Consider the following 12,237-nt stretch of genomic DNA (forward strand, 5'->3'; position numbering starts at 1 on the left):
TTGACATGACACACAGACTGAAATAAAGCACGCGCACTGCCCCCCCACTGATTCGCATCCCGCCCGCAACAGCAGGAGTTCTGTAGAGATCTCTTTTGGCAATAAATGGAGCAGGACAGGCAGTTACGAAGTGTAAAATCCTTCAATTTGTCTCCGGAGAATGTCAATGGAGACGGTTACACAGACTTGACATTTTCCCGCTCACGCTCTCTTACACCCTTCCTTCAGTAGGGCAACAACAAGGAGACTTCAAAATCGAAAGCCATACATTTGTGTTAGTCTTATCAAACATTCTCTAAAACACATTTCCTTAGCCAGCAAGCTTTCAAGCGCTGGACTCAAAAAAAAAAAAAAGAGCTTTTACTCTGCTCCCGGTAAAGTAGATGCGAAATCTTTTTTTACAGCCTCGGGTAGTAAACATGTTTCTCTGATACCATTTAACACTAAGCGTCCTGCACTTCAATAAACGTGTGAATGTGAATCAGTGTGAGTCGGTTGAGGAATACTTTTCTCTTGCAACTGATGATGAGCCCTGGAAAATTTTAGCATGTGATTGTATGTCCTTGAAGAGGAAAAAGCTTTGATAGCTTTTATGCTTTGTTAAAGCCCAGACGATTAATTTTGTCATGTACTGAAGCTTCAATTTCAAACCTGTTTGACATAATGCAAAAACCCTGCCGATTAAGGGCATTATTTACAAAAGGTTTGTGCAAAAATAATTGATAGCGTAGGCAGATCATTGTGAACTGATTTCCGAATTAGGTGCAACATGGATTGTGACAGTTGCGCACTGCATTTTTCACCTGCTGAAATGAGTGTATGCAAATACTGTAAATAAACTGTCATGGTGGACAACACCTCCTCACAGTACAGAGGTCACGGGTTCAAATCTGGAAGCCAACCTTCCTGTGCATGGTTTGCGTCTTCTTCCCATGCCTGCTTGGGTTTTCTCCGGGTAGTCCGGTTTCCCCCCCACATTCCAAAAACAATGCACAGTAGGTTAATTGAACACTCTAAAATTGTCCATAGATGTGAATGGTTGCTCGTCTTTGTGTGTCCTGAGATTGGCTGGCAACCAGTTCAGGGTGGGCCCCGCCTACCGCCAAAAGACAACTGGGATTGGCTCCAGCACGCCCGTGAGTATAAGCGGTTAGGAACATGGATGGATGAATGTATGGATAAATTTAGCTTGTGCGATGTAATCGTTCTGATTTTGCTTTATCTTTAAATGCAGCATCTGAAAGACAGGTGCATAACGGCATGCACGGAGACGGCGGAGAAAAGTTATCTGGTCTTGTAATATTTTGCAAATGTCAAATACAAAATTTATCACAGCATATTGTTAATTCCCCACATTGCAATTTTGGAGTTTCTGAATGATGTAAGGAGGGGTGACTGGTAGCCAGTTGCAAGAACTAGTCAAGCCATATCCCCAATTTCAAAATTCCTTTCAACTGCATTACCCGGTATTTGAGTTAATTTATTTCAGCACAGAGCGGCCCAGTGTTCCAGTGATTAACGTGTCGACCTCACAGTGCAGAGGTCTTGGGTTCGATCCCGGCTCCGGCCTTCCTGTGTGGAGTTTGCATGCTCTCCCCATGCCTGCGTGGGTTTTCTTCGGGTACTCTGGTTTCCTCCCACATTTCAAAAACATGCATGACAGGTTAATGGAAGACTCTAAATTGTCCCTAAGTGTGAGTGTGAGCGCGGATGCTTGTTCGTCTCTGTGTGCCCTGCGATTGGCTGGCAACCGGTTCAGGGTGTCCCCCCTCCTACTGCCTGAATACAGCTGGTATAGGCTACAGCCCCCCCCCCCCCCCGCGACCCTTGTGAGGATTAAGTGGATCGGAAAATGGATGGAAGATGGGTATTTCAGCACACTGTGGCACATCAGTGATAGCCTCTCTAAAAGCAATATTTCATGTTTTGTCCGAAGTTTTAAACGCACTGAAGTCCTTTGCCACTGGTTTTTCAGGAAAACTCACGTTAATATTAAAATCCTCGATAAGGAGGATATGATCAAACTTGAGCCCGAGTTCAGCAACAAGATTTGAAATTGTTCAAAAAGTCCTTATTATATTTAGGAGAATGGTAAATGACAGCGCAGAGAACAGGGTCAGCACGGCCTACTTAAAAAAAAGTTGCTTCAAAGCTTATGATTGATGTGGCGAATATACCCTGTTCCATTTTAAATTGTTTTTAAAAATACTCACTGTTCCTCCACCATGGACTGAAGTCCTCTGGGAGTCCAAGAAGGCACAGTCAGGTGGCACCATTTCAATCAAAGTTTTATACTCACTGGTGCCTGTCCAAGTCTCCGTCTTACAGAGGAACTCAAAGCTTCTTTTGTGTAACTGATTGTTTGTCTTCCATGTAGGGTGGGCATGTTTGGATTTAGACGCTTCCGGATCTGAGATCGATTCTTTGATTCCATTCTGGTTACTAACGATTCTGGATTCTGATTCTTCGTTTAAAAAAAAAAAAAAAAGAAAAAAAAGGGGAACTAACCAAAACTACTTTTGGCCAAATCATGTGAAAGCAGACTGCTATTTGTGCATAGCCTATGTATGTATGTATGGATGGATGTATTATGTACGGTATGTCTGATTTAATGAGTTGAGTGTTTTGGGTCCTATTTGGCTGACAGAACTTTTTGTGTTAGCTTTGGTTGCCCTGAGTCACGAACTGCCCCACTGTTGTGTGGTGTTCCACAGGGTTCATTTCAGGGGCTTCGGTTGGTTTCATTATATCCGCAATCTCTGAATTCTATCTTATGAAACAAGTTATTTCTTTCCATTGCTATGTGGATGACTGTGAGGTCTGTGTACCGCTGAGCAAAAAAGACTTCACGTCAATAAAATATATGTTGGGACTATATAAAAGTAAATGGAATCAATCTCAATCAAATATTTCAAATAACTTGCTTGGGTTACAATTTATGGTTTAATGAGATCAGTAAAATTATATGTTTCACTAAACATTTGATGTAGTAGCCAGTGAATCGTCTCTACATGCAGCCAATTCGGCATGTAGTATTCAATCTGCTGAACAGGCGTGGATGGTCAGAGCAAGAACCAAATCGAAATATGCTAATTTGGGGTATTTCTTGCACAGCGGCTTGGCAGTCTTAAACACAAGCTGCTGACTTGTTTCATGCACTGGAGGGTCAGCGAGGGAAGTCATACATTCATGTTTGACCTGCTTATCTACTGTGATGATGTATCAGGAGAATCAGCACTGCAGTTTTTGGTCCTGACTTTATTTTCAGGAGGATGTGTGGCATTTATAACTAACTAAATAAATAAAAGATCATTTCACTTCCAATAAAACCTGCTTAGTGAAATTGTCACTGCTCTTGCCCTTGTCCATATATACTGTAGTAACTGTAGTGAGCAAAGATGTTGTCCTTGCAGTTGGCCATTTCGAGGACAACCGGGAGTGCTTAACATTCGCCGAGTGTCTGCTGTCTCCCCTTGTGGGCCTGACGTTTTGCCATTTGCTGGGCCTGATGGGGATTTTAATTCTGCCAGCCTGTCAATCCAACAATCCTCCTCTCTTCCCTTGACACGCTTCGTGATTAACCCCAACAAAACGCCTCTTGTCAGCTCTCTGCTTCATCTTTCCCTGCCATTGTATCTCAACACTGTCTTTCCCACGGCGAAGAGCTTTTATTTATTGACACTTTATGAGTTCACGTATACGGCCTATCACGAAGCCATGTCTTTCTGTCAGCTTCCTCTGATCCCACTCTGCTCTCCTAGTGCTATTTTTTATTCACCCTAACTTCACCTGCACACACTTTCCTCTTTGGCTTTTCCTTCTTATCTGCATCCATGCTCCACCATCCTGGCAAAAGACACATTCACTTCTCACCTCCTCGTCTGTTCAAAACTGACTTATCCTTGGCTTTTGACTGAAAAAGTCATTCGAGGTTGTGTTGGTTCACTCCGCAATACACGGAATGCATCACTAACCTCAATGTGAGCTCTCGTTCCGCACGTGGGTGTGCACATGGGTGAGCGTGTGACGGAGATAAGCATTTGATACAAAATATCATGTTTCCAAAAGTGATCATCTACAAAAGAGAGGAAGGGTGTACAAGCGTGCTCTTCTTTGAACCGCAGCACATTTTCATATCAAGGTCTTCAAATTCCGCTCACGCAACATCAGACAACAAATCCAAGCGCTGTGGATCAGATGAAAACTGGCTCCAAATCAAATAGATCAACTTTGCCTCAACTGGCTTTTTCAACTTGCTCTTCAAGCATATGTTGCTCCCCATCCGCTTCATTCAGAGGCAGGTTTTGCCATTATCTCACTGCTTATTATTTAAGAAACTGAAATGCTTCATTGTGTACATATCTAACAGTTTGCGCGTTGTTCTTGTTGTTGTTGGGGGGAACAAAAGCCATGCCATGCAAATTCAGCTTTTGCGATTAATTTTAGCCCCTTGCTTGATTTTTATGCAGATCCAAAAGTCGGAAGACTTTGCCAACTTTGATCATTCTAGTTTATAATAGCATCTCCAGCATATGGCAGAGGAGGGCCGTCCCATTGTAATCAGACGACTATTTAAGGACTCCCATGTTGTCATGTCTCTAACCGATAATTCTCTTTGCTCATGACTGTCACCAAATGTTGAATTTGTCTCGGCGTTCCATATTCCTGCTCCAGGTTTTCTTTGTAAGTAGTTTTTTGTTGTAGTTATAATCACGGTTTTTCTATTATACGCGTTTGGGTTTCTTCTTGTCTATTTATTGGTCAAGCAATTTCCGTTTATGTTTTTATCCTTGCCTTTTTTGGAAGTGATCTTGGTTGTTTCCTTTTCCAGGTGTTGTAACAGCATTCTTTGTTGAACTTATTTGGTCTTGCGACCTATTTTCATTCATAAACCTTTTTTTGTCACTTCTTTCCAAGTTCATGTTCCTGGAGTCCAATTCTTTCCAGAAACCTCGCATATGTTTGTTCAGGATGATTGTGTTTCATCATTTCTCCATTTTTATCAGCAGTCTTGAAATGTTATCTTCTTGGCTCTTCGAAATTTTGTCCTCCATTGAAAACATACTCTTATGTATAGATTGACAACATAAAGCTAGGCTGTAAATAGGAGCTCATGGGGCATTTGAACCAAAGACTTTTTTTTATGTGGTTATAAGAAGCATGAATCACTCCTGATGCTTAGCATACAATCCATTCAGATTCCTGCCATACTGGACTTACTGCATTTAATTCTATCCATTCATCTATTAGCCGAACCGCTTGTCCTCATGAGGGTCTCAGGCATGCTGTTTGTAGAAAATAAATAAATATATATATATTTTTTTAAAGGCTTATTTGTGTTTAACTGAGACAATTATGAACACAAACACATGCTTAAAAGTATTTACTGTACATGATTCCCTCAGACTTAATCAATTGGTCATCCATCAATTTTCTGAACCACTTTACCGTCAGTTCGAAAAGAAAAAAAAATCTTGCGGCATTGCAGTATTTAACCCGCAGCGTGATGTAACCTGCCACCCAGTCCACATTGTGCTGTACAAAAGTCATTCAAAAAATGCATGGCTGTATTGTATTTAATCACAAAGGGTATGATCGTCCCACTGTGCAACAAGTCAGACATCATCAGGCCCACTATTGTGAGAAACTGCAGAATCAACTTGGACTTGAAGCTGGTGCTTGTTTGTTTGAGTAAATAGGGCTGTGGCTCTGCACAGCATGAAGGCCAAATGTTCGTGCAACATGACAGCTAATTTCAGTGGGAGTGCTTATTAATAGCGATGCATGGGGCACCTACTCCCATTGTAATTATTACGTAAGTGGATGCTCGTATATATTACCTGATACGATCTACATCTTCACCTTGCATTAACACATTTCATGTCCACGCATGTGTGATTGAACGTAGAAAGACAAATGTGTGAGATACTGCTTACATTTATCTTTGCGTCTCTTGGGCTCTATGTCTAGATAAAGCATGTCTGTCTATAGTCCTAATGTTATTTATGTTCTCTCCTTGATGTTCAGCCAAAAAATGGATTTTTAACACCTGTGGTGCTGGTGGCCCAGAAGGTCCAACTCCCTCCCAGTGCTTCAATTCTTATAGGAGCAGCAAAATCAATGTGACGGTGGGCACCCGGGGTCCCTTCAAAGGCATTCAGATGTGGCAGGTCCCTGAAACGGGCACATACAGGTAGGAGCCAGTCATTATTTGTTGAAAATGTTTACAATATACCCGTATTACATTGAACTGATTATTATGATTAAAACTAAAATGTGCGTGTTTATTAGATGGGCTTTGACATGTCATTCATTTTTTTAATTTTGTCAATTGACAAAATTTAAAAAATGAACAATTTGGTACATTTTTCAGATCACAACTGAAATTCTCAAAATCTTCACATCATTGTGTCACTTGTGCACCTCATCAAAAGCTGTTCCAACTTAATTAATTTAGCTTAAAATGACCAGTGCGGTGAATTAAAAGTAACAGACTTTTATTTGTGTTAAAAATTTCTTTTCAGTTATATGTTCAATTTTGATATATAGGTTGTTTAATGTTTTAATTTTTTTTAGCATTCCTACATCATGTAACTTGTTATGATCTCAGGTTTTGGCCAGGTGTGATACTGTTTTGTCCACCTTGTGCATGTCAGATGTCGCTCAACGTGGTCCAAGGAACACTCAGGGAGTTTGAGTGAATGCTGGGACACATGGAAAGTTCGAGGGAACATGTAAACACTGAATATCGAGTTTACCCAAAGGAGACTGACACATTTCATTTGTTTTTTTGTTTTTTTCTTTGTGCGATGCAATGCTTTCTTCTCCTTTCTGAATTGCAATGTGATGATGGTCTTTGAACAAATTGCAGGGCAAACAGTGAAAGCGTAACTGCAAACCTTTTCTAGTCTCTTGCAACCAATCTTCCACATCCACGAAGGTGTAACTTGCAATTTGGAATAATGTTCACTCAAAACTTTAGCCACATTTTACATTACAACATCCCTCCAGAAGACACTGTTACATTGATAACAAGACTAAATAATTTTAATTATCTAGACACAAGGTCATGTCATTCTGATCGCACTTACTTATGTTCAGTGACACTGATATTTACTTTTGAGATACGTAATAAGGATTTGGGGAAAGAGACTGTCAGAGATGTTCGCTCGGACAGTTGAACAGAGGCTCAACGCAGGAACAGATCGACTTTCACTGCCGGCAAGAGGCGCAGTTTTCTATGAAGCCACTCTTTGTGCGCTTCTCAACTGACACCCGACCTCTGCAGCCTCTGCCAGCTTTTTATTGATCGTGTATGCAAATTACAAGTAATATATCGGAAAAACACTCCCATCTTCATTTACATACCACGCCCCTGGACGGCCCCAATGGGTCGCCCCTCAGTGGACCCCGGAAGGCCAAGGCATTCCCCTGGTACCAGCACCCACATCCATAAACCAACAAAAACGTAGACATTTTAATGAGTGGCCTTTCCATGAATGGATACATCTGTAACCTGGCTAGTGACCCTTTCTCATGATGGAGCGGACCGAGTATTCCCTTTCGCCCAAAGTTAAATCTTCCTTTCCAAGTTGTCAGTTAACAGGTGCCTCTGGGTCCTCAAATTGACCCTTGATTCTCTGTGCTCCATTGTGTGCAAGCTGTATGAACACACGCGTTCGAGGTCAATTAAGCATGTAACAAAATGAAACTTTTACAACATTTTTACATTGTGTTTGTCAATTCTCCATCAGAGACTTAATGGGATCAATTGTTTTCTGCTATTTGTATGATTCGTCTTGAGAAATGTACGTACCATTTTGTGAATTTAGAGGACGGTTCGAGAAATGTACCAAAGCGACTAAGCGACTGCAGCCATGATGCAAAACATACATACTTGTACAGCTCACATTAAAAACGTCTTTCGCGAGCACAGCCAGTCTAGAACATCTCATGGCTTTCATAACAATGCGCTCTCCTCCTCCCACCCACTTCTTCCGCTCTTGTGTGCATCAGCAGAGTATCAAGGTTGCTCAAGAGTACAGAGGAGTCGAGAAGAGAATTTTCAAAAAGGATTCAAAAATACATCAACAATCAGCCCGAGCCCATTGTCCTCAAACTGTTTTTTTACACTGGAATTCAATATGTAGTATCAATCATTGTAGGCAGGCATCAATATTTATCCCGTGGGCGTTTTATGAAAACATGAAGCATTTATCTTGAACTCGACTTTGGAAAAGTTCTCACCTCACTGCCTACTCAGCCCTGCTGAGTCTTGAGTCTTTAAATACCTTACAACGGTCATGACACATGTCCCAGAGTTTTGAGAAAAACACCTCCTGCCTCGAAACTTCAAAATTGTGGCTTGAAAGCAGCCTGGTTATCTGGCAGAGCCAGTAAATGAAGTTGACAGACGGCCACAGAGATGAATGTGAGCTCTGCATCTCCCAAAAGTCATTAGGCAAACAGCTGAGGTAGCTACCGAGCACCAGGCAGCGTTCTCTCTCCACCGAGCATGACCACCAGGGAAGAGCAATATTGAAGCACTCCCAAAAACCAATCAATTTTTTTTTGTCTGGCTGGTAAAACTGGGGCAGTTAAAATGGACGTCATGTGCAATGAAAGTCTATGTATTTGCTTTATGTGTGTCCGCATTTAACTCAAAGCATGACGACGGTGTGCGTACGTGCCTTGAAGCTCAATTACGTGCCCTGAAGCTCAATTATTATTATTAAAGGATGAGAAAAAGTGTAACTTTCCCACTTTCATTTCAATTTAGTTGTTGTACATATTGATGGAGCTCTGAGTTATTTCTAGTATACAGTTTATCCATAGTTAATGAAATGAATGAATTATGATTATTTGTGCTTGTTTTTGCTTGTCCTCCTGTTTGCTGTGTTGGTAGGATCACAGCCTCTGGGGCAGCAGGCGGCCGAAGCGTTATGGCTATGAGTAGATCGCATGGCATCTACATCGCTGGTGACTTTCTGCTGAGGAAAGGAGAGCTGCTTTACATCCTGGTTGGTCAAAAAGGAGAGGATGCATGTCCCAATGTAAGTTAAATTCAAATCATTGTGTTTCACAAAATATCAAACTTTATTGCCAGAAACACTCATAGTGATAGATAGATAGATAGATAGATAGATAGATAGATAGATAGATAGATAGATAGATAGATAGATAGATAGAGAGCAGTCTACACTGTGTTAGTAGAAATGTCCACTAAACGGCTATTTAAATCACCAACCAAGCACACAATGATCACCCTGTTGTATCTCCTTGGCTTACTTTTGTCGGAGGTGGCTGTTACCAGTTATGCACTGCAGCTCTTTGCTGGCAGCCTTGCTGTATGCTTACACAACGCTCCGATTAAAAAAAACTCCCAACCCCACTAGTCAAAAATAAAAACGTCCATCATTTCCAATGTAAACATTCAGAAAGGAAGGCCAGACTCGACAATGAAAATTTCTCATATGAACAAAGTAAGATGGTTTGTGGACATTATTCAGTTTGTGAATTAACTGTATTTGATGTACCTCATGTCAGATCAAGTCCTTGCTATTGACCCCACACAAATGAGATTTTTATTTTATTTTTTCGGGTGAACTCAAGAACAGACCCACAGACAGATGGTGGAAAAATCACATTTTTGGTGATTTTATAGCTCTGTAGTTGGCGAGAAATTCATATTTGACATAAGGCTGTTAAATAAAAATAGACTTACGTTAAACGATTGGCCCACAGTAACTAACCTTGCCATAACACGGCTGTAATGTTGGCTTGTAACGCTATCTGACTGTCTTTTATTCCAATATATTTAACCATCAGCATCTCTGAATGTACCACTACATAGTTTTTAGTGAATAAAACACATCACTGAAAGCTTTTGAACAGTGTCAGTTCGATGAGTATGATCCCATACCTGTAATTTTATTCGAATATATCTGAATAACAGTGAGGGATCTTCAAGCTCTTTTAAGTGTTTGTTTTAACTGAATGTACTATGACTGGTGTTGAGAGGGATAAATCCTCATCCTCTGCACATATTAAGTCAGAAGATCAGCTTCGGAAAATGGTTTTCAATATTTTCACCAGCACTACACAAATACACTGATATTAGCTTGAGATAGGGTATTGAATGCATATTTTTGAACAAGGGGGCCTGCATAGAACATCCTACTCCACTCTCAATACACTACTTTAGGAGAAAGTGTCGTCATGTTTATTAAAGCATGCAGATTGTACACAAAAATTCTATAACCCGCGATAATAGCGACATGCATCCTAGCTTAATTAGAAAACCAGAAAGAGTGTATCCAGAATCGAGGCATTGCATTCTTTTGCTATTTGTCTTTGCAAACATTGTGCTCACGTTACGCTGCACCAGTGGTGTCAAACATACGGCCTGCGGGCCAGAACCGGCCCCCAAGGAGGTTCGATCAGGCCCGCAGGATCATTTAAAAGTGAAAAAATGTATAAAAGACACGGAATGAATATTTTAATAAGGTACAATTCATGGAGTATCCGCTAGGGGACACACTGTTTTGGTCAGAGTAGGAGACAACATTGTTCTGATCAGAGAAGAAGGCAACAGCAGTCTCAGTCTGTCACTGAGACAGAGCCAACACAGCAGACGCTATCAAGGACATGTGAATACTTTATTCTTTACACATTTAATAGCATTCCTTAGTTTGTAAAGTGTAGGCAGGGATTACATTTAGATTTTATATGCACATCTGTAAATGGTTTAAAAATTCCTTTCTTTCTAAATCTCGTTTAATCTTAAAGTGCATTACTATACTTTTCAAGACCAATTACTTGTTCAAGTTTTGTGCCTTTGTACAATCAGTGGGATCAGTTGTAATGCATATATGTGAATGCTAAAAGTACAGGTAAATTGCACGCACATTTGTCTAAGGAAATCTAAGGTGCTTCATGAAATGTTTTGTAAAAGATTTTTTCATTAAATTTCAAAATTTTCCGAATGTTCTTGTGCTTCTTTAGACCAAAACAAAGGAAAGACATGTTATTTTGGTTATTTAGCAGAGTATGGTATAATTTCAATGGTCCGGCCCACTTGACATCTAACAAGGCCGCATGTGGCCCACAATGTGAAATGAGTTTGACACCCCTGCTCTACACACAGTCAGGACTCAATGTTCATGCCACATGCACATTATTTTTATGCAAACCGTATACAGAAACGGTCACATGAAACAGTACGTGTTAAAGTACACCATTGTCCAAGGATGTTATAGACATTGGCGAAGATTGGTCTGTTTATTGCATACAGTACAGTATACAGAACAGTATGTGTTTGGAGATGTTCGCAGCAAAAACCCAACCATTCACCTTTTTCTGCAGCAGACCAACAGTAGATATCGGAGTCACTCACAATATTTCATTAACATTCCTATTTATTGCCCAGAGATTGGCTGATGACCAGTCTAGTGTCTATCCTGCCTCTCACCCAATAGCAGCTAGGCTAGGTTCCAGCTCACACACCCCTCCCCCTGACCCTAATCGGGACAAGCGGTATGGAAAATGAATTCATTTACATTTCAAAGAACAGTAATTTCCTGCTTCCACACTTATGTCATACTGTATGTTCCCTCGAGAACTTCATGATATTCATGATTTTTCAGGAACTCACGGAATCACTGTCAGACCACAAGTGTATACATCTTTTCAGAAACAGCCTCAAAAAGTCACATTAAAAAGAAAAAAATAATGTGACTAAAGGCGTTCTCTAGTGTGCAATAAAAACTGCACCTGTCAATGTATTGCTCCAAATCGGGGTCAAAGCTAGGATCTGAACTCAGTCTCTGATGAGATTATTCGGAATGTAGCACCTTGCATTTAGTGTGCTACTCTCAATAAATAATGAAAGGGGAAGTCAAGTAAAAAAATAAAATAAAATCAACTCGTGAACGTCACATGATCAAACCCGGAAAACAAGTAAACCGACCATCACGGTCGTGACCCGAGCCCTTGGGCACTGTGATGTCATTTTCAATTGACAGCAAGTTGCAATATGTACAAGGCAAAATGGCCGACCCATTAGTTGGATAGAAACGGGTGGATTTTTTTCTCATTTATCTATATTCCATCCATCCATTTTCCACCGCTTATCCGGGGTCGGGTCGCGGGGGCAGCAGCTTTAGGAGGGAATCCCAGACTTCCCTCTCCCCAGCCACTTCTTTGAGCTCTTCCTGGCGGATCCCGAGGCGTTCCCAT

At 40.9% G+C, this 12,237-nt stretch overlaps 1 protein-coding gene across 1 annotated transcript in view; it reads left to right on the top strand.

Moving 5' to 3' along the window:
- alk (ALK receptor tyrosine kinase) overlaps positions 1–12,237 on the top strand; it is a 90,228-nt gene that overhangs the window by 39,470 nt on the left and 38,521 nt on the right. Inside the window, exons 8-9 of the mRNA XM_019876094.1 lie at positions 6,028–6,193; positions 8,906–9,053. Of these exons, the coding sequence (XP_019731653.1) occupies positions 6,028–6,193; positions 8,906–9,053 (314 nt within the window). The remainder of the gene's footprint in view (positions 1–6,027; positions 6,194–8,905; positions 9,054–12,237) is intronic.

This window comes from Hippocampus comes, unplaced genomic scaffold (genome assembly GCF_001891065.2).
Source record: "Hippocampus comes isolate QL1 unplaced genomic scaffold, H_comes_QL1_v1.1 scaffold252, whole genome shotgun sequence".
Lineage (NCBI taxonomy): Eukaryota > Metazoa > Chordata > Actinopteri > Syngnathiformes > Syngnathidae > Hippocampus > Hippocampus comes.